Below are 22,459 nucleotides of genomic sequence, written 5' to 3' on the forward strand. Positions count from 1 at the left end.
ATGGGCGCTCCGATCCTCGCGTCGGCCGCTCATGCCATCCCGGCTCTCGAGGCCGGCGACAACCACCCGATGGACATCGGCACCATGACTTCGAGAGAGACGCGGGACGGCCGCAGGCTATGGTACCGCATGCGCATTATCCAGCAGCCCGAGCGAGCAAGAGCTTGCGGATCTGGTCTGAAGTGTAAGTCAATTGATTTCCTCAGTTCATGAATTCAATGAGCTTATCCTGGGAAATCATAATCCCGCTGACACGCCGCAGCATCGGCCGACCGACGCCCTGTTGACCCGCCTCCCGTCGTGGAGCTGCGCATCTATGAGGGCCCAACCTGGGAGGTGGCCCAGGACAAGGACATCACCTTTGTGTACAACGCCAACTTCTTCCTTTACGCCACTCTCCAGCATGCCCGGCTCATGGCTCATGCCCGCGGCGCCACGTCCTCCACTAACACGCCGCCAGTGCTTACTGGCATGCCCGTCTCCGGTATGGCCTACCTGGACCGCCCGCAGGAGGCCGGCTACTTCCTGTTCCCCGACCTGTCTGTTCGCCACGAGGGCCGGTACAAGCTCAGCTTCAATCTGTACGAAGAGACCAAGGAGGACAAGGACAGGGACAAGGAGGAGGAGGGCGAACCCCAGCAGACGCAGACCTACACGCACCCCGCGATGGCGGAGTATTTTGACTTCCGCATGGAGATCAAGTCGCAGGAGTTCATTGTGTACAGCGCGAAGAAGTTCCCCGGCTTGGCCGAGAGCACCACCCTCAGCCGCGTGGTGGCGGACCAAGGATGCCGCGTTCGCATTCGCCGCGAGCCTAGGATGAGACGCCGCGACGCGAAGCCCGGTGGTGACTACGACCACGTGGACGGCGCCGCCGAGTATGAGCGGAAGAGGAGAACAGCCACCCCAGACAACCGTGCGGTCGCCGAATATAATCGTGCCCGGTCGATGAGCGGGAGCACCGAGCGTACTCCGTACTCTGCCGATCCCGCGCGCCGCCCATCGATGGCCGACTACCCGTCGCCGTACAGCCAGAACCCGCCACCCGGCGGTCACCTCCAGTTCCTGGGCGGAAACGCCGGCTCACAATTCCCTGCCGCTCCTCCTCCTCCCCCACAATCGTTTGCCCAGCCGCAGCCCCAGTCTCAACCCCAACCGCCATCGGTACCCGCGTCTCCGGTCTACCCGCCAACTCAGGCTGCTTCGTATCCGGCGCCGACGTCCTATCAAGCAGTGGCCAAGGCGCACAGCAGGGAGCGGACACCATCGCAGTCCGGGTATCCCCCGATCAACCCTGCGCCTCCTCGCAGCGACAGCATTCGCCACGAACATAGGGCATCTGGGTCTGTGCAGCTCCCACCGCTTTCTTCCATCGCCCTCCCGCCCCGCTTGGAGCCCTCGCAGGTCCTCCCGCCGATCCAGGTCGACCGGAACTACGCCGCCAGCAGCACCAGCCGCCTGGGGGTGTCGAGCCCGACAAATTACACCACCGCCCCGCGGTCCGGCCCCTCGCTGGCGCCGCTGGCGCCCCTCATCAACAACCCGGTCGCGAAGAGCGGGCCGGTGCACCCCGGTGTCCTGCCGCCACCAACGATGTACGCAGGATCCAAGCGGGCCCACGGGGACTCCTTCCGCAGCGACCTCGATACGCCGCGGTTCCAGGACGGTGCGCGCGAGACGGCGAGGGGAGATGATATCTCGATGGAGGAGCTCAACGCGACATTCAAGCGGGCTAATGGCCAGCTTGCGTATACCGGTGACTTGCGTCCGTTTTAAGCGGTGGCTTTATTCCAAGCCGCGAGAAAGTTTGGTGTGCTGGCGAAGGGTGTACATATGGAGAAAGCCATGGGAGTCGTAGAATGTTGGGATTGATGTTGACGCGGATGTTGGCGGAGTACGGGGCGTTCCGGAACGGCGCTGTATGGAGATGCATATGGGAGATACACACTCCCTGTCGATCATTTGTTTTTCTTTTTCGGTTTGATTTGGCTTACAGGCTTTGTCCACCTTTTTTCCTTCTTACCTCTCCGTTTCTATGTCTTCACTTTTTTCCCCTTGTCATTTTTGTTTTTATTTACTTAGCTTCTTCATATCCCGCTTGCGACGACCTCGCTTGATTGAGTTACGACAGACCGTCGACTCTAGTCCATGTTCCATTTCGTTTCTCCTTGTTGTTTCCTTTTTCTTATACCACATGGGCGTGTTGCGATGGGTGCCTGAAGCATCCTCGAAGGGAGCACTAACAGCTGGAAATGGTGTGATGGCTTCATGCATACATGCGTGAGGAAGGGGAAAATGGAAACGGGGTCTATTTGCTGAGCAAAGAAGGATGGAAGAGAATGACAGAATGGATACCTTATTGGTGCCGGAGTATGGGCTGTGTGTTGGGTGTGTGTGTATGCATTGGTTTTCTTTCTGTCTTGTCTGCTAGGGAGTTTAGTTTCTTCTGTGTGCGTGTATGGGTTCTTTTTGTTTGAGTAGGTACTGTAGCTAGGTCTGAAGTACGAATGAAGTACAGGATTGGTTTGAAATGTTGTTCCTGTGCCTGTGCGCTGTCTGTCTGCTATGTACTGTGGTATGATGGGTGGCGTGTGCCTTGTTGAAGGCTGGTAACTTTACTCGCCGGCTGCTTCATGTCCAGGTCCATGTCCATGTCCATGTCACATGACGATCTACATCCCCATGTTATTGATATCCAAAACCATCTTCACCGGCATCTGTTAAGTAAAGCGGGTGTGGTGAACGGGCCGGAGAGGATTCCTCTGCTGGGAGGTACTGTACCTAGGTTTGTTCCCCTACTCTACATAGGTACTTGGTAAGGTAGCTTGAGCAGTCGGTAGGTATGGCACATATACACCTCCCGGCGAGACCTCGGGAGACAGACTCATGCTTGTGGGTGGCTCTTTCCGTTTGGGAGATGATGGGTTGCTCCTTTTGTCTTTGTTCTTCCCCAAGCAGTGTTACTAGGGCTGTGAAGTTACTAGGTTCCAACTACGGTGTGCTAGAGCAATGGAGGTCCTTGACCATTTTGCTCGCCTCACATACCTCTCTCGAGCTCACCTCGGCCCGCACCGATGAAACATCTCTCGCAACGATCGCTGAAGACTTTGTTAATCTCGAGAATCTACAGGAAGCCGGGTGGTTTGTCCGTTCTGTAACATTTGTAGCACCATGTTAGTTCCGATACCTGTCGTGGATCGGGTTGGGTTCGGGGAATATTGCACCAGAACCCTTTTCGAGGAGATTGTTGTTCTCCGTTGGTGTTCAAGATTTTTAATTGGCCTACTTTATTTTCTCTCACTCTCCTTACTATCTCGGTGGCTACAGTAGGTCACATATTCTCTTCTCAGGGTCCCAACTCGGACTCGTTCCTCATCGCAGCGGAGAACGTCTGACCGTCCAGGTACCGTCCAAAAAAGTGGACCCAATCTTGGCGGCCCGCCCCCTTTCCGCCGTTGCCCGGCCGCCGGCGAGAATGCAGGGACCACACAAGCAAGCATGCATGCAGGCCGCAACGTTTGTCAACAACAAAACGAATCCAACGAGAATTCCGACCGGAGCCTCCCAAACCTTTTTGGTTCTTGGTGTTCGGTTTTTGGCCTCGCCTTGCCTTGTTTTGTCTCGCATCTGCAGCCTGCCTGCTTGCTGCGCTTTTCCCCGCGTGCGAAGTTAGCTAAGCTTTTGTTTGCTGCTTGCTGCCGTGGAAGAAGTGAGCTGAGCTGTTTGCGACGGTGTTGAGAGAAACATATTTTGCGACGATACAATACTTTGTTTGATCTTAACGGCATCGAGGGCTTGTTCCGTCGGGTTTCGAGTTGTGGCTGCGGACCTCTTCAATTGGACTCCCTTGTCTGGTTGGTTGGTTGCTGGGCGCCGTCGTCGTCGGACAAGAAAAGTAAACAAACGACCACCCCCCTTGCAATCGTCCATCTGCAACTCGACCTGACAACGCAGCACAACAGACCGCCGCCGACCGCCGACCGACGCAATTGCATCGTCACGCGCCGGCGCACCACGACAGAGCTTGCCTTGCCGTAGGCGATTTCGAACGCGAATCAAAAATACATACACATACACAACAAAACAATACCGAATATCCCACGCAACTTATCATCACATGCCACAACCAAGAGCATCACAACAATGGCAACATCCTCAGCGACCTCGCCAACCCCCACCCCCTCCTTCCGCCGCCGACTCCAACACAAACACCACCTCTCCCTACAAACCCACAACATCCCGCCGTCCCCATGGCCGGGCGGTACTCCCAACACCGCAAATCCCGGCGTGAGCAGCAGCAGCGGAAGTGCCAGCACAGCTAGCACGATCCTCATGAGCGGCATAACCAGCGGCAGCATGAGCGCCAGCGCCATCTCCCCGATGCGTAGGCAGCAGCAGCTATTCCTGCAGCACTCCCACTCCCAACAGCCACAACAACAAAAAGAGCAATACCCCGCCAGCGCAACGGCAACAACACGCCCACCGCTCTCACCACGAGGGTACTCGGCCGCTGCAGCGACTGGCCAGAGCCGGTTTGTCGAAGGGTCGATGAACGATCGGGTGTCGGCTGCGCCGCCGGCGGGGTTTCTGGGGGCTGATGACCTCGTGGATAGTGATGACGAGAGCGGTGAAGACAGGGATAAACAACAACAAGTGGAAATGGACGAGGAAGAGGAGCAGATCAGGGAGTATCGTGGTTGGGGAGGGTTGGATGAACGGTTGGGTGGTGGTGGTTTGACTGGTGTCTGGGGTAAAGGAAAGGGACAAGGGGAGTACACGACTGTTGCAGCGGGCGCCGAACGCGGTAGCGGGAGCGGACTTCGGACGAGGGGCGGTGCACTTGGTGGTGGTGGTGGACGTGGAGGGGGGGTTGTCGGGACTGCGTCGGGACGGTATGTCCTCCGTCGACCGAGGAGTACGGCGGGGTGGATTCGCTCGGGGGAACAACAACAGGCTGGTCAGGGACAGGGGCAGAGTCAAGGACAGAATCAGGGACAGAGGGGGGGTGTGGTGAAGAAGACGAGTTTCCTCGCGCCGTTGTGGGATGGGATGCGGGAGAAACTGAACTTGAGCAAGTCCAAGTCGTCGGGGAGTATTGGGCGGGTCATGAGCTCGGTGGTGGGTGGGGGGGCTACGGGTACTGTTGGTACGGCTGCGGGAGAGAATAAGAAACTCGACCGAGACAACGAAACTGAAAAGGAGCGACTGTTGATGCTGGCCGCCCAAACTGGGGGTGCTGCACCAGCCCCGAGTGCTCATCCCCACCCCTCGGCCACGGGCTACCCCAGCCGTGAAGAGGTTCTCGAAAGCTACAAAAGCCTCGTCGCCTCGGGATTCTTCCAAGCGCACGCCATCCGCGGCGGTCGACACCCTCTCCCTGCGCGCGGGGGTAGCAGTGTGGCCGCAGCTGGTCCATCAGGCCGGTCAGCGTTTGCCGAGTTCAACCCGCCGATTCCGGAATCCCCTCCGTCGTCGACGCGCAAGTCCTTCTCGGAACGCATGGTTGTCTCGCCTCCCGGGAGCAACGTGCCGTCTGTGTCGGGTCGGTCGTTTGCGGATCATATGGCCGCGCAACAGCAGAGCCAGCAGCAGCTCAAACCAGCCATGTCCATCTCTTCTTCGTCCGTCCACAGCAGGCATACCACCAACTCCAACTCCGACTTCAACGGCCACATGCCCCCTCCAGCACCGCCCCCCCGTGGCTCATCCCACGGCAAATCCAACAGCATCGGCAGTCCCAGCAGCACGTTGTCCTCTCCCTCGCGCGGCACCAAGCGCGGCGCATCGGTCGATTTAGCCGGTGACGCTGAGATGGTCACGCGTAAGCTGGTCAAGAAGTTGCGGCACTCGGCGTCGCGGCTGTCTGTGGAGTTGTCGGGGGCTCGTGATGCCAACGGCAGCAGCAGCAAACCTATCAGAAGAGGGAGTAAGGACAGGAACGGGAATAGGATCAAGAGCAGGAGTGGTAATGGGAAGGGGTATTACCCGCCTTTGTCTTCCTCGTCGGCGAAGTATGGTGCGGTCCAACAGCGGCCGGCGACTGCGGCTGGGTCTTCGCCTTCCCAGGGTCGGGGTCATGGGTATAGTCATAGCTATGACTATGGTTTGGCTTCGCCGACCGGCGGTAGCTCGGGTATCTTTGGCGCGGCACATCTTGCTGCGGCTACCCCGGCCAGGCATTCGGTTGATGTTGCTCGGCCGACTGCTGCGACGACTGCCACTTCCACTGCCACTGCTACTGCCATTGTCACAGCATCTAAGGGAAAGCTGACCAAGGCGCGTGACGGAAGACGACGCAGGATCCTGGGGTTGACTAGACGACATCGTTCACCGGAGGATGATGACCAAGGCGAAGAACAGGTCCGGGAACAGCCCCAGCAACCGCCTGTCCAAAATACCGTTAATGCACAAGACGAAGATGTCATGATGCTTGACGACCCGACACCAGCACCTGCTTCATCTTTCAGCAACAACAAACTCCACCGCAACATCACACCCCCACCAGCCTCCTTCCGTTCCCCCTTTGCAGCACACCCTCATACGAAGCCAAACCTGACCTCAGCTACGAACACAAACTCCCGCAACAGCAGCTTTCGCGGCGGTATGCGTGCTGTTAGTAACAGTAGTGCTATGAGCATTGACTGTGAGGATAATGGCCCTCAGCGGAATCAGGGTCAGGAGTACAGCAGTGGGGAGTATCGGTACGGATATGGGTCTGGGTCTGGGTCTGGATCTGGGTTTAATGGCCAGAGGGAAGAAGGCGGCGGTGAGAAGCCGTTGAGTATTGTGCCGGATCCGAATCAGGGGATTCCATCTGTGCCGAGGATTCCGAGGGAGTTTTGTGAGGGTGGGGGGGTTGTTGTTCCTGCTGCTGCTACCAGTACCACTGGCGGTAGTTTTGGTGGGTTTGCTGGGTTTGGTGGATTTGGTGGTGCTGGTGCTAGTGGTGTGAGTGTAGGTGTTGGTGGCCATGGGAGGGGAGAGAGGAAGACGGCTGGGAACCGGGACTCGGGGCTGGGACAGGGCGAGGGCGGAGAGAATGTGGAGAATGTTCCTGTTTGGGGCTGAACCTCTTTCCTTCTCTCTTGTTTCTGCTGTCACTTCCGCTCTCTTCTCTCACACCTCTCTTTCCACTGTCTCTATGGCTAGGCTCTCTCGTCAACATCAAATCCACTGCCGACACAGCAACTGCAGCAGCACCACGGTCACCACAACATCCGGGAGCACGCCACGGCCGGAATCACTGCACGGCCTACCTGGCATACGAGCAGTCACTTCACTGCCTCGCCCTCTCTCCGTTTCCTCTCGGCTTTGCCCATCTGGCCCGATCCAGTCTGTGTTCATCCCGATAGGACGAAACAGTCGTCCTTATTTCTCTTCTCCATCCCTGGTTTTCCCATTTCTTCTATTCCTCTTTATTCACTTCTTCCTTCCCTTCTCACCACATAACGACTTTCACGACCCTCTGACGACCCACGACCACGACCACGTGCGAGAGAAAGGAGTAGGGCGACACTTTGACAAATGCGAAAACAGAAAACAGATCAGCAAATCAAAAAAGAAAAAGAAAAACAACTGGGGACACTAATTCCTTGCCATATGGGAGACATTTTGTCTGTATATACAAGTTGGTCTGACTGGACCAGCTGAGCTGTACTGTATGGGATGACTGGCGTCCTTCATTTTATTTCTGGGTGGATATACCGACCGACCAACTGGTTTCCCTTTTTTTTTTTTTTTTTTTTTTGAGACTGTTGGTACTTTGTGGTGGGTATGTATGTCTTGCTTTTCTTCGATCCATCATCAATCCTGACGAAGATGAAGAACGTTTTGTATTTGTGGATGGAGGTTTGTTTGGGTTGAAAGTCCCAGGCTCTTCCTTCTTTGGTCGGTTCCTCTTACTCGAGATTATACTGCGTAAGAGATGATCGAACGATGGATGGGCTTGTGGATGATGCTGTTGTTATTTCCTTCTGTACGTGCTCTCATGTATGTACAAACTACCCACCCCACCATACCGGCGTTGGGCGATGCTCTGTGGCTGAGGTGGGAATGATGATGACCTTGTTTATTTATAGTACAGAAGATACTTGACTTTGTACCTTCCCCTTTGTTTTCCTGCCTGGTGGTGAATCATGTATTGTGTGTATGTTGGCGGCGTGTGTAGCTCAGGTGAAGCTAAGAACGATCGTTGAGTGACATGATGGGGGCGTGTAGTCTTCGTGTCAGTCTATTAAGTCTAAGCAGGCAGAGGGTTATGCTCACTGAACTTTTATCATGATGATCGATTCCGTTGGCCGTATCCCAGCCCGGAGTAAGTGATAAGAGTCCAAAGCGGACTGGCTGACGGCGGACTATCCCGACAAGATTGAAGCGGCTCTAGCTGACAGGTAATACATAAATATGTACTGTACCATATACACACACAAAGGAGCCTACTCATTCCGTCTCAATATACTGCCCAGTAAAACACAATCGAGCAGAAAGATCCTCCGCCTGCCCACCCCAGTCTTCTATCCCCCGTCCCCTGCCCTCCGTCCTCCATTTTCTCGGTAGGTAGTTGTTCCCACCACCCACCGTTGAGTTGCCCAAGAGAGACAAACCACTGGGCCGTTGAATTACCTACCTAAGCAAGTAACCGCCCATATAGAAATAGCCAAAAAAGAAGAAGATAATCCAAAACAAGCCTCACAAACCTCCCAATCACCGAAGTGAGAATCAACGCAGAAAAAAAAAAGGGACACCAAAAAACGAGCAAAAAAAACCGAATCATCTTTCTAAAATTCCCGCCTGCCTGCCTGCTTTGCTAGCCCTCCCGACCAGCCATACCTAACCTATATAGCGCTGCATGATCCACTCCCTCGCTCATTGCTTGCTAGCCGATCTGTCTGTTTTCTGTAACGATAACGAAACAAAAGCGGTCCCAAAACCAGACACCCCGCCGAAGAAATAAACCTCTCGAAGAAACGACCCCGAAGAAGCGAACCCTGAAGCAAGTAGAGCCCGAAGCAAAACAACCCTAACTCGACCCCCTTCCGAAAAGGAAACTGAAACTGGCTTTGCTTTTTTGCCTTTGCTTTCACCATAGTCATCACCATCATAGCTTATCCCCGCCCCGACCAACCTATCAGACGACCACACCAAAAAAGACGAGAACCTCCCGGAATAAATATACATTTATATAGCCTCCTTACTTCCCCCACTCCCTCTCCCTTCCAACCCAACCTAAATATGGACCCAGTAGCAAAAGAACCCCCCCCCTCACACGGCATTAACAACCCCATTCAATTCCCCACCAACCTCCATCTGAGCAACTACCACCGGCTCAGCAGCAACATCTTGAACCTGGACCTTGGGTAGAACTGACATGGGCGCCCGCGTGGCCGAGACGAACCCCGGCATGCCATGGTAGGCCATGGCGCCGACAATAAGGATGAGCAGAGGGATCTGGTCACGATTTAGTTAGTCAACCATTTACTCACTAATTTAGCTCATCAAGAGAAGAGAAAACATACCCAAACGAAAAATAGATTCCGATCCCAGCTCAACCTCTTGAGGTTCTGCGCATGCGCCCGCCGCAGCGTGGCCTGTTGCTCCTGCGTGATGGCATCCTTCCGTCCGATCTGCAAGAGCGCAGGGATCTCTTGGCCTTCTGAATCTTCGGCTTCCTCGGTGTTGGCGCTTGTCTCGACCCTCGCAGTAGCAGCTGAGGTCCCTGCTGCTGAAGTGGTTTCCGTCTGCTGGTCGAACAAAGCCGCACACTTAGCATCCGCCACTGTATCCGCGGTCGCCTGCGCGGCAGACATCCGCTTGATGTCCAAGTCGGTCCCGCTACCACCGCGTCCGGGGAACAACTCGTCATAGGCCGGGGGCGGCGTAGCGGCCTTGGCTGAGAAAGGAGAGAGATAGTACTGCCAGGCGCTCTCGGTAGTGCCTGCGCCTTCCCGGTTCGGGCCGGCGTCCTCTCCTGGGCCAGGCCGCGTGGCGCCGATAATCGTCGCGAGGCGTTGAAGGACGGGGTTCTGGTACTCGGGCAACGGCGGCATGTTGGGCATCTGTGGGAAGTTGGGGAACTGGGCGAACTGCGGGAACTGAGGCAGTTGGGGGAGTTGAGGGAGCTGCGGAAGCTGGGGCAGGTATTGCAGGTGCGACTCCATCCGCTGGTGAAGTTGCTGGAATTGAGCCGCGACTTGGTCCTTGATGGCCACCATCAGAGCCCCCGTGGCGTCGGTGCCTCGCCGTCGGAAACGAGACGGGCTCCTCGTACGCGCGGGCGTGTTCGCGGTGCTCTTGCGGCGGAGACGGGTGTCCGTCGGCTCGCCAGCGCCAGACTCGGACGAGTACGCCTCAGAGTACTCCTCTGGGCTGTCGTCCTCTCCGAGACTGGGCTCATCGCTTGACGTGTCAGCCACTTCCTGCGACGCCGGAGCCTGCAAACGCAGCGATTTGAAGCTCGTCACGCTGTTCACACGGCTGTGGGCACGACTATGGGCCCGGCTGTGCGGGCGACTATGCGACGAATCCTCGCTAAGCGACCGCCGGTGCTGCTCAGAGCGGTGGATGATGCGCATCACGTCCTTCGACTTGGTGACGTCGGCCGCTGTAAGGCCCGACAGCGTCCTCAAGGTCGGGTCCGCCCCGTGGGCAATCAAGAGCCGCACAATCTCGGCGTGGTTGCTCATCGAGGCCATGTGCAGGGCCGTGTAGCCGCCGTTGTCGCGCGGGTCCGGGTTGGCGCCACGGGCCAGGAGACCAGCCACGAAGCGGTGCAGGCCCATCTTGCAAGCCAAGTGCAGCATCGTCTGCCCCGTCGCCCTCCGCCTCAGGTTCAGCCGTGGTTTCCGGGTGCTGTTGCTAAGGTCCATCAGTTCCATCAACTTGAGAAGGTGGCCCTCAAAGTTTTCCATTGCCCGGCTGGTAGAGCCCTCAGCATTACCGCCACCATTGCCAGCACCACTACCACCGGACATGTCACCACCGCCCGACGGGTAGCCGCCCGAGGATTCTTTGATGATGCGGCGAGCAAACTCGGCCGGGTCCTCGTATCCGCCCGTCATCTTGTTGCCCAGAATCATGAGCGCCGTGCGGAGCAGCTGCTGCTCGCTATCATCCACGTAGCGGAACCACTGCGGTCCCATGTTCTGCCCCTTGATCTTGACCGGGACCATACCCGCAGTCTCCGAAGGGGGCAGCAGACAGATAATCGACTCCGACGACCAAAACATGGTGCCTGGGGCCTGCTTGTCGCCAAACATAACCTGCATACCAGCCTCGAATCCTTGACCCATCAGAGTCACCTCAACACCACCAGCCACGGGGCCTTCTCCGGGGATAACCTTGAAGATGACTTTCTGCGTAGGAGGTGGCTGCGCCCTGCCTTGCCCTGGGGCAATACCGGCCATGTGTCGAGGCGTGGCGGGGTTTGCAGCGACCTGGTTCGGGCGAGGTGCGGGAGGTTGACCAAAGAGCGGCATGCTCATGGCCAGGTTCGCGAGGCTTGGCGCCCGGCTAGGATCCGGCGAGAGCAGCTGGCCGCCGTTGGCAGCCGTGTGCGGGCTGTTTCCAAACGGGTTCACCGCGGTTGCATCGGGGCCGGCGGCTGCGTTGGGCCCAAAGAGCTGCAAATCTGCGGGTGTCGGGAGGAAGGCCGGGGGCGGTGTGGGAGAGAATGACGAAGATGCTGGCGTGACCATAGCCGAGCCGGTGGCTGAGTTGGGCATCCGTGGAGCTGTGAGGAACGACGTGTCCAGCGGCGTCATGGCCAAGTCAGTAGGGATCTTGTGGATCGAGTGGTTCCCTCGTCGTCGTTTTGCTGGCCCTGAGCCAAAAGAAGGCGACGCCGGGCGCGAGAGGTGCTGAGCACCCAGCGCTGGCTGCAGCTGGTCAAGTGGTCCTGTCGAGATACAGGTTGATCCGGCGGAACCGCGTCTCGCAGCCTGGAGGTCCAGGCTGGGGGACGACTCCAGCGAAGGCCCTGGTCCGGGACCAGGGGCGACTTGGAGAGGCAGTTCTTCTCGCGGCGTGAGTATGGCCCCGGGAACACCGGGTACTGTCTTAGGAACCGGGTTGGGGCTCGTGGTCTTGTGGTCGTCGGTGATCATGATGGACTCGGACATCGTCTGGGCGACCAGCTTGCCGAGATGGTCGGTGAGGGTGAAGATGATCTGAAACCCTTGCTTTTCCGCGTGGTGTCGGCAATAGCAGGCTATCCTCATTGGGGCCTCCACTTGCCAGAAACGCCGAAGGCCTGTCTCGGGATGGTTCTGCAGCGCCCATTCCTTGACCTCCTGGGTGTTGAACACAATCACACGCCGAGCCTCATCTTTCCTCCAGGCCTCTTCGTCCTGCGGATGTTTGGACTTCTTCCGCCCGGCCCGCTTCCGTTCCCTGCCAATGCAATTCTCGCAAATCCGTACCTCCCCCCCTTCTTGCGTTTTTACATCCTCCTCTTGGCTCTCAGGGTCCGGTTTTGTCCGCAGCCCCGCTGCTTTCTGGGCTCGTTGCAGGGCACCCACCCTCTGCTGTGGGATCTGCATCGCGCTCGTGCAAACCAAGATGGCGTGCAACTCAAGCGTGTCCGGGGATGGTTGCGGGGGCGGCTTCGTCCAAAACTTTGGCTTGCTAATCGTGTGCTTGGGGAGGTGGACCTTGCTGACGCCATGCGGGAGTTGCGGCAGTCGTAGTTTGATAGTAATTTGTGTTTCAACTCGGGATTTTGTGTTGGTAGCGCCGACTTCTAGGTTGTACGGTCCGGGACCATGGGGCTGATATTCCGCCGGAGGTTGTACGGGCATCTGTGTGTTCGTCGGAAAGAATGGTGCCCCTATCGGGGGCGGCTGTGCGTTTTGGTGATACATGGGGTCCATAAACCCAGCAATACCCCCCATGTTCATGCTTGCATCCTGTGGACCGCGGAACTCATACTTCAGCGCGGCTGGCGCTTGGGAATGACGCATGCGTGTAGTCCCCTTGGGCGCTGCATCCGATTGCCGGCTCGGGGGCGTGAAAGTGAACCGCTGCGTGCTGGGTTAGTATGTGTGGCACGTGGTGTGCACACGTGGAACGGGACGGGACGGCCCAAGACAAAAAAAGCTTACCCGATAGCTATCTTCGCACGCAGATGGCGAGGCCATAATAGTATCCGGCGACAGCGTAGCTAGCCCCGAGCCAAACGGGCTGGGGCTGTCCATCGGGCTCTGGAGCTGCGACTGTCCGACAACACTGCCATCGACAAACTCAAACCCGGGATCCCCAGCCGGAAACACTGTACTGTCGGACCCCGTGAATACACCACTACCGCCCATCATGTCCCAATCCACCTTATTGTTACCACCATTGCCGTCGATCCGCAGGTCGCCCGCTGTCAGTTGCGTCAATGCAGTCGTTGACGTCCTCTTGGAAGATGCCGAGTCGAATGTCGACCCGCGGTGGCCGTCTCCGGAGCGGGAGCTGGCGCTCACGAGGCCCAAGGCCTCCGAGGGAGAACCGCAGTCTTGCGGAGCGTCCGGCATGGCGTGGAAGGAGTTGGCCCCGGAGCTGTGCGGGCGGTGAGGGCGCGGGCTCGGGGCATCGGAGTCGAGTAGGTCGGGAAGTGGGCTCCCCTCGTCGGAATCGATAAACTCGTTAGCAAAATGCGACTCGTCGATGAAATGCGTTATATCGAAGTCGGGATCGTATGGCGGTGCTGGCGCTGGTCGGGCCATTTTTTTGTTGAGGGCGACCGCGCGGCTGGCAAAATATCGGTGGTGTGGGATTGATGCAACGCGGGCTGTCAGGCTGGCTGGTTGAGCTGGTCGAGCTGGGCTGGGCTGCTGCTGTCGGGCGAGAGCGCGAAAGGGCCCGGAGCGTGGAATTGGCGTTGGCTCAGGAACTCGATTTGCCGGGCAGCAGCGGCATGCTTTGCGGACGTGGTCTAGTGTAGGAGTAGTCGAAGTCAAATGTCGATAGGATTAGTTGGGAAAAGAAAAAACGCGATCGGATGAAAAGCACCGTTCCCTCCCCTCGGCGTCAGAAATTACTATGTAACTACCAAGAGACGAACGCAATCTCGGGTCACGTCAAAAGGTTGAGGGCAGGGCCACGCAACTTGGGTGGATGCCCAGGGGGCCCCAGGGCCTCTCGCCAGGTGGCTGATGCGCAGTCGCCATGAGAGCATGCAGCTAACGAAGTTTTTGGAACCCCAAATGCTCCCGTTTTGGTGCCGCGATCGCGCACGGACCCCTTTCGGTGCCTTGCTTCCTCCAGATTTAGTTCATCCGGATGTCCATAACGAGGAAATAGACTAGACTACTCCGTACCTGCATAATATTAACCTTCACGTTAACTACCTAACATTGACACAACAATTCCCATTGACCGCACCCCCCGGAACCCCGCTAGCAGGCAGGTTGCTCTTGCCTCTCCTCCATCCATCATACCTACAACTCCCCAAGTCAGGCAACCGAGACCCGGGCAAGCCCTCCCCCCTCCTGATCAGGTCTTTCTCGATTTGCTTGCGGTCTACCAGCAACCTTGCAGAGGAAAGCATCTCCCTCGATGGCGGTGAGTCGATTTGCTCTTCTGCATACCTGTTATCCCGCCACATCACCGCCAGCCACCCAATTGCAATGCAACCCACCTTTCCAAAACCCAGGTGCCCAGATCGCATGCGGGTTCCGCCCGCACTTGCTTTCTTGCATTTGTACCTGAGAGAGCGGCCCACGGGCCATTCCGTCTTATCTATGCAGTAACTAGTGAAGCACGCCTTCCTCTCTCGCACCTCTTGAGCAGCATCGGATCAGAAATTCATGTACTCAATTATTTGTGAGCTCATTCTCGTCCGATGTAGGAATGGACAAGATGAGACGGGTGAAATCCATCCGATGTCACCGTGAACCCCCGCAAAGCTCTCCGACTGCACAGCACAGAGCCAGACTCACCAAGAAACCCGCCCCGAACCTGCCTCCACAGCCAAGACACCTTCGCCACAGCGAAAGCGGATTGCGCTAAACTAGTGCCTGCATTTTTGACAGCTCGAGCGGAGTCCGGCGGACTGGTGGCCCCAATCGGCGACGGAATCCCGCCGAGCGGCTCTCCACCGGAATGAGGGGCCGGAGGGGCCGGAGGGGCCGCCGGTTGACTTGATCGTCCGGAATGGAATCCAGAACCTACTAGCCAGTTGAATGGAGGGGTGAGGGTTTATAATTGGGTATTCAATACGCTTAACTAATGTCAAAGCTACCTAAGGATATGGGATCCATATCTATCAAAACGCTGGCTTTCAATAAGAAAATCCGGCAGTCACGAAAAGAAGTTTGAGGCTTTGCACATCAGTGCAAAGCCGTTGATGTCAGCAGCCCAGAACGTCGCAGCAGTGTCACTCACCACCTACATATCCCTTAGATGCTGCTGACATCGGTGCCAACGACAATGCAATGTCCCAGGGCTTTTCGCCTTCACCACAAGAAACCAGCATGGCCAACGCCATTAAGCGGGTGTGATGGCATCCTTTTCAGCCGCCTGCCCACTCGTCAAAGGCGGCTCATCCGGAAACCGAATCGCCCGTCCGCCTGACGGGCCCGAGTTCCGCGGGAACGAAGCACGTTCCGCATCTCCAATATCCGCCGAGGTGTTCCTCGTAGGATCCGACCCATCTCGTCGATCAAGAATGCCGCCACCAGTCGTTTCATGGCGGTTGGGAATCACGGAACCACCAATCCTGTAGACCCCGTGCCCCTTAGAATCAGGCTGGACGGTGTCGAGTTCAGTTCCCTCTTCGGTTCCCGTTCCGGATTCCACTCCTGCCCCCGCTCCGGCCCTTGCGCCAGCCCCTGGCCGTCGACGGAGGGTAAAGGAGGTCACTCTGTTACCGAGGGAGAATGGGAGCACTAAGTCAGGCTCATCGCTAGAGGTGCTCATGAGGGACCGGGAGAGGGTCCTCGGGAGATAGAAGCCGAGTTTGCCGAGCGGGATGCTCAGGCCGTGGACAACCTGTGATCTACGTCAGCAACTTATCACTCTGTTTCTGTCTCCAGAAGGAAACCAGGTTCCAACTTACAATACTGCAAATGGCAATGAACCAGACAACCACCAAAACAGCCTCGGGCAAAGCCTTGAGGTCTGACCGAGGCTGGTCGCCAACATCCAGCGTATGCAGAAATTCTAGCGTGATGTACAGGTAAAAGATGGCCGAGACGCCGACGGGGCCAAAGAAGCCCACGAAGATGGCTTGACGGATATCATCGATCTGCGGAATCCACTTGTGGCAGGCAAGCACCCAGGGCAGACGGCGAAGCAGCAGGACGAGAATCCCAAGGGCAATCAGCCGGCCAATCGGCACCACCTCGTTATGCAGAAACCGGTCCCACGGACACACGGCGCCATACCACATGAAGATCGAGACGTTCAGCAACATATCGATAGTCGGTTGCAGCGAGTCGTCAAGCGTCTCAAGGCGGAACCAGTCGTCCCAGGTGAACACGTTCCCCGCCACAAAACACGCGAGCACGTCGTCGCTGCCGATCATCCCACACGTCCCGACGATAAAGAGCGCGAGGGAGATGGCAAAGACGAGGAAACTCTCACGGTCGACAAATCTGTGCTCCTCTGCCCAATGCAGCAGCTCCTTCGCCAGCCAGCCCACCACAGCACCGTACACCACGCTCAGCAAGATCGTGTAGCCCCACGTCTCGCCGAACCACAGGCCCATCGCCACCCGCGCGCCCCCGTCGCCTGGTGAGGAGCCTGATCCAATAAACTTGATCAGATACAGCGCAAAGAACAGGAATGGATACCCTAGCCCGTCGTTGGCGCCGCTCTCCGCAATGATAATCTTCTGCAGCTCCTTGGGCACGTTATGGTCGGCAAACTTGCCCTTGACAATAACGGCGGACAACACAGGGTCGGTCGGCGTGACACACGACCCAATAGCCATGGCATGCAGTAGCGGCAAACCAGGGACTAGTGCCCACACCAGCAGGCTGGTGGCCATCCACATGGCGGCCATGATAGGGCCGACAAGCAGGGCGAGGGGCTTCCATTGCTTCTTGAGGTAGCGCGACGGCAGTTGGACGCCGGCTAGGACAAGCTGGACGCCGAGGACGAGGCGGGAGAAGGCAAGCGTGATGGCGGCTAGGTTCTCCTCGGAGCCGAGGGCGTAGTCGATCGGACGGATGAAGTTGGCTGCGTGCGGGGAGAGGGCCACGCCCGCGAGGAGGGAGATCACTGAGATGGTGTTAACTTTCTGTTTCTCCTATGTCTAATCCTTTCACTCTTATCAACTTCTTCCACGGGTTGCGTTAAAGCTAAAATGGGGGAACGGCAAATCCCACATACAGGCCTCAGAGAGATAGAAACTCTCTTTGCAGAGGTACGAGACCAAGCCGAAGAGCGACACCCATCCCCCCAGCACGCTGAGGATGATGTTGAAGTTGGTGGTCGCCAGCACCGGCATCTTGGCCGTTGGTTAATATCTTTTCCGGGCCAAGAGAGATATTGAACCAAGTCAAGTCAGTAGATTTGTAATCGTCCCTCGGAATCGTAAGTAACGTTATTCTCGGTATCGTTATCGACGGTGTCAGGAACGCAGCTATGCCGTTGATTCCGTTCCCAGGAATGATGTATATAGTTGTCACTGCGCTCTTCCCGCAGTGCCAAGGAGGTACGTTCCAAGCGAACAACTTGGAACAAGCGTGCAATAACACAACACACGGGGAGAGAGAGAGGGAACAAAAAAAGGAAAAAGCTAATGTTATCGAATCATAGGGACCGAGCACTCGAGATTGCGGCAGGCCAGCATGGGATGGCGACGGTGACGATGACAAAGATCACAAGAAGGCGGGGTTGGCAAAGCTTTCCCGTCCTGTTGGTGTAGTAAATACTCGGGCAGCGGCGGCGATAACGACGGCGACGACGACGATAAATACTGTTGGGTGCGAATGGTGGCGGTTGTGATGCTTATGTGGTTGACGACAACCATGTATGTATGTGTCTGTGGGCGTGATGTGATTGAAAAGCTAGGTGCTTGCCAATGAAAATGCAATGTGGATTGTGGGTGTTATGTTGTAATGGCAGCCGAGCGGGCCGAGAATCGGGGCGGGTTGAGTCTCAGGTTTCCGGCGCAAGAGAAAATGGCAATCACGGTTGTAAGTGGAAGGAGTTCCCGAAAAGTTGTTGCGAGCAAGAGGAGAAAAAAAAGGCCCAAGCAGCCAAGAAAACAAAACCCCCACAACTTGCCAGCCGCCTTACTTTTCTTCCCTGTCACAAAATCACTTCCTATCAGAACCTAACCTTGCAATGGCCAAAAAAAGCGGCAGACCAAGTCCATGGATAACTGACTTTGCTACAAAAGTGAAAAAGAGCAAAAAGAATAAACCAAAGAAAGTGAAAGAAGACAAAAATGAATAAATCTAGGAAGTGAAAAAAAGACAAAAAAGAGTAAATTAATCAGGATTTGTTAAGATTTGATCGAATGTTAATGGATTGGACTCGGGCCATCTGTTTTAGTGTGCCGCTTTTTTTTGGCCAAAGCGAGCTAACTAACATCCAAGCCAGTCACTCACTCACTCACGCAATGCACTCCAAAGAAAAAATTGTGGTACGACATGGGCTTTTTTTTACCTCACGGAGCTCTTCTACCTCACGGATTCGACTCGTGACCTGTTAGGTAGGTCGGGTGCTCTGGCTGCTTGTTTTGGTGTGAGTGAATGGTTTGTGGGTTTCCCTGTTTGACGACAAAGCCAAGACCGGCCAGGGCGCAAAAAGAGGGTTTCCTTGGGAAAGTGGAGGGCTTCCACAGAAGGCCTAGGACTCAAGCTTTATCGGCCAAGAAGTAATGGGAAAGCTTGTTTGTAGTCAAGGTTGTTTGGGATTATGATTATTACTGGTTGGTGGGGTATTGATAAAAGGTGGGGTATTGATAAAACGGCAGGCAACAGAATGGTTTCTAAGGCAAAAAAGAGTTTTCTCCGTCGTAGAATGTTTCAACTTGATTCTTCTGACAAGACAGTTGACTCACCTGAAGAATACCCGACCCCACTTTCGCCGTCAAGCACACTGCTGGATTACCGTACGATACAACTACGATACCTACAAGGCCAGGAGCCAGTTCTCACACTTTCATAGTAGGCCAGGGAGGTGGTCGAATGTTGTATGACTTCTTAAAATGCTCATGATATTCGCCAACGCCATCTTCCTAACCTCTAATGCACCACCGGGACTAATCCGACATGCGCCTCTAATTTGTAACCTCGATATCCGGCAACGCCAGGCCCGCCGTGCTGTTGTTTCTAAACGCCTGTCTCGAGTGGTTCCCTCCGTGTGTTCCTCAAAAATAAACAGATACTCTCGCCGTAATGCCAACCCTATGAGAGGACTATCTAACTCCTCTGGCGTGTGCTGTCCCAACCAAGAATAACAATGTGCCCTCATGAGATACCCCGACACCATACAAGTCCGGCCTGCTGGACAGCGACGGGAGGTCGCCGGGAACGAGTGTTGCAGACAGACAGACAAAACAGATAGATCCTAAGCATGTATGGCCTTGTCCACCTCAAACGGCTTCAGGGAGCCGTTGGACTCCCATTCCCAGGCGACCATGCTCCAGTTCAACTCGCGGCGCCAAAAGAGGCCCAGCCCACGGCCGCCATCGGCACCGTTGAGAGAAGGGTGTTCGCTGCCACGGTCCTCAGCGCAGAGCCCGCCCGTCAACGGCATACGATGACGGAAGACAACTTTGCCCATGCGCGAATGGAGGATGGCCATCGAACACATGACACACGGCTCATGTGTCAGGTACATCTCGAGCCCGTGGCATAGATAGCCGTCTGGGTTGGGGTGCTCCAGCTCAAAGACCTTCTGTTCGTCTTCAAGAATCGGACTGTCCTGGAACGCTTCGAACTCGAGGATGGGCGCCTGTGAGGTTTGTGTTTTCCGGTTTTCGGCCCGGACCAGCTTTTGCGCCACGATGCTCATAGCACGCATGGCCGCATGTGCCATAGGATTTCCGGTGCAGCCGACCTTGCCGCGGGGGCTCCAACGGGAATCCCCAGCCAATGCAACGAGGGTAGTCCGGCCCTCTTCCCGTTGGATGATACACGCGCCTATGGGTTCCCCGTAGGCCCTCTCATGGGTTTCCTTGGCCACTTTGTGCGCCAGCGTCATCCAAAGCGCAACATCGTCGGCGATTTCCTCGGTCTGGCGGGCAATCATGGACGGATGTGGCCCCAGCGGATTATTCTTTCGATATAAGGCGGGCCAAAATTGTTGCGACCACATGGCCGCTTGAACCTGTGAGGTCGGTGACACCATGGGAACCGGAATTCGCCTGAGAAACACCTGCTCTTCCATGCCCTCTATCGTCGACAGGCCCCTGATGATTTCCTCGCGGTTGAGCATATTTTCTGGGCCAACTATTACGTAGATCCAATTGGACTTGCCCGTGTGTATTTGCCGGCTCTGTGCAGACTCGTTCATGAACTGTGCCTTGAGGTGAGCTGGCAGATCCGACGGCTTGGCGCATCTGCGTAGATGAGGGACACCCTTAATGATCTCGTCTGGCAGCATGTTTCGGAGCAGGCTGGAGGGCACAATAGATGATTAGTATGGGGGACTGAAACAGTCGTTGAGGGGAGCGCGGGCGGGGACAACAAGAAACGAAGGGTATGTGTTTGGTTCGGGGATTCTCGAGCGTACAGGATGGCCGGGTTGGCTGACTTGGTGGGCGTGCGAGTAATAAGCACATGCCCTGTTTGGTAGTCATCTCGTAGCTCAAGGGTCGTCTTCAGCGGTACCAAGACACCGTCCCGAACAACGTCCTGGACTAGTTCCCGGGCAAGGGGGTCCTGCGCGGGGAGCGGCAGCCCACTCCTGGACGTATCATTCTCGGCCATCTTGCCGGCGACAGTGTTCGGGCCCGGGAGCGGGGGCGGGTGTGGGGGAGGGGTCGAGATGGTCGTCTTGGTTGGGTCCGTCGTCGTCGGGGGCGGTGGTGGTTGTCGGCTATCCAATAGATGGGGAACAGCAGGCCTGCATGTAGCCCAACCGGTCCGCCGGGGAATGGTTGTGCCCGGGCGGCGCGGCCAGTGTGGTGAGTCCTTAGGAGCGAGAGCTGGGACTGTGGTTGTCGCAGGATCACGAGGTTTTTGCGAGAGATCGAGGATAGCGAGCGAATTCGGCGGTTGAGGGAGAGACGGAGCCGATTGTAGGTGACATAAATGAGCGAATAATGGCGTCCCGGTATGGGGGTTCAAGTGCGGCCCATGACGAAGGAAAGAACAAGCTCCGCTCCTCATTCAACACCTGCGACAGAAAGCTGGAAGTGACGAGATGCACCTTTGGGTTTTGTGGTTGCGGGGGAAAAAATACAGGAGCCCCACTCGCCCAGACCTGCTGTCACAGCAGTGAAGATGCTCGGATCAAAGGCCAGCCTCCTCCCTTCCGCGGGCACCTGCGAGGCTGCTTGGTTCTCCACCAACGACTTCATCCAGCGCTGCCCGGCTGCAGGTGCAACTGTTTTAATGGAATGGAGCCCCAAAGCACACCCAGTGTAATCCTGACTCGGGGCCCAACGACGGATAACTGATTAATCGACACATGCAATGTCAACCTCCAGTCATCGTTCGATGGTAGTGATTTTCTTTTGCGACTTGCTCTTGTTACTTTACGCTATACAATCCCAGGCGCCCAAGAACACAACGCCATTGCCTTGTGGATGTCGATACGGCTCGCTGCAGTGATCCACCAGTACCTACTAGGTTCGTCGTCCCGAGAAAGTGCGCGATAGTAATCTAGCTCGATGCCGCCTACCCGTGTAGCCCTTGCCTTCACACATTCGAGGTAGAAAGCTCGGTCTTCCTTCATTTGCCGGTTATTGCGAACAGAAAAGCCTTGGGCTCCATCCCCAGGTTCATGGGTGAGAAAGCGTGGGTACGCGGCTGCAAACTGTAGAGGTACCATTTCCGCCTAGCCTAAGTCGATGATACTATACTTTATGTTGGCTAGAGCGTTTCCGGCGGTTGAAACGTCCGGTATACCTCTGAACAGCAAGCGGGTCATTACCCACTATGATATTATTGTCAGAGATATCACCATGGACAAGCATATGCGGGGCATTGTCAAGATCCGGCATCCAATATTTTGGTATCAGCTGCTTCTGAACTTCGCACTCAGCGACGGTGCCACCGCGAAGCTTTGTTAGATTTCGCACGAGCGATCTTGCGGTCAATCTTAGATGTGATCCATTCTAGGGCCAGTTTCCCTGTATCTCTGTTAATTTTAGCTTAAGGTTGGGAGGGCTAGTCAAGAAGTGACAATACCAGGCTGTTGTACGCGGAGCAGATCAAGACTGACGTTAGCAACCGCCCGTATAACAGACCTGCGATTTTCTGTAGCCGGAAAAGCATCAGACCACTTCAAGGGGCTGCCGTCCGCCCAGCCCAGAGCTAGATACGGCGCTTTGATCAAGTTCTCCGTTGTATGATCA

At 56.2% G+C, this 22,459-nt stretch overlaps 5 protein-coding genes across 5 annotated transcripts; 2 read left to right on the forward strand and 3 right to left on the reverse strand.

Moving 5' to 3' along the window:
• C8A04DRAFT_25730 (velvet factor-domain-containing protein) lies at nt 1-1,776 on the forward strand (the record flags this gene model as incomplete). The annotated part of the gene is made up of 2 exons (XM_062779667.1): nt 1-184; nt 263-1,776. 2 exons carry the CDS (start codon nt 1-3, stop codon nt 1,774-1,776), a joined length of 1,698 nt encoding a protein of 565 aa, XP_062639874.1.
• A 2,367-nt stretch (nt 1,777-4,143) lies between these two features.
• C8A04DRAFT_25731 (uncharacterized protein) lies at nt 4,144-7,068 on the forward strand (the record flags this gene model as incomplete). Its single annotated transcript, XM_062779668.1, has 1 exon — nt 4,144-7,068. The coding sequence occupies one exon, from the start codon at nt 4,144-4,146 to the stop codon at nt 7,066-7,068; it is 2,925 nt and encodes a 974-aa protein (XP_062639875.1).
• A 2,193-nt stretch (nt 7,069-9,261) lies between these two features.
• Nucleotides 9,262-13,703, reverse strand: C8A04DRAFT_9719 (uncharacterized protein; the record flags this gene model as incomplete). The annotated part of the gene is made up of 3 exons (XM_062785596.1): nt 9,262-9,447; nt 9,516-13,023; nt 13,045-13,703. 3 exons carry the CDS (start codon nt 13,701-13,703, stop codon nt 9,262-9,264), a joined length of 4,353 nt encoding a protein of 1,450 aa, XP_062639876.1.
• A 1,762-nt stretch (nt 13,704-15,465) lies between these two features.
• Nucleotides 15,466-17,431, reverse strand: C8A04DRAFT_34965 (uncharacterized protein; the record flags this gene model as incomplete). The annotated part of the gene is made up of 3 exons (XM_062782999.1): nt 15,466-15,969; nt 16,037-17,202; nt 17,314-17,431. 3 exons carry the CDS (start codon nt 17,429-17,431, stop codon nt 15,466-15,468), a joined length of 1,788 nt encoding a protein of 595 aa, XP_062639877.1.
• A 2,072-nt stretch (nt 17,432-19,503) lies between these two features.
• C8A04DRAFT_9813 (cytidine deaminase-like protein) lies at nt 19,504-20,867 on the reverse strand (the record flags this gene model as incomplete). The annotated part of the gene is made up of 2 exons (XM_062785637.1): nt 19,504-20,554; nt 20,671-20,867. The coding sequence occupies 2 exons, from the start codon at nt 20,865-20,867 to the stop codon at nt 19,504-19,506; spliced, it is 1,248 nt and encodes a 415-aa protein (XP_062639878.1).
• Nucleotides 20,868-22,459: the final 1,592 nt, after the last annotated feature.

This window comes from Dichotomopilus funicola (assembly GCF_033296635.1).
Source record: "Dichotomopilus funicola strain CBS 141.50 unplaced genomic scaffold C8A04scaffold_8, whole genome shotgun sequence".
Classification (NCBI taxonomy): domain Eukaryota; kingdom Fungi; phylum Ascomycota; class Sordariomycetes; order Sordariales; family Chaetomiaceae; genus Dichotomopilus; species Dichotomopilus funicola.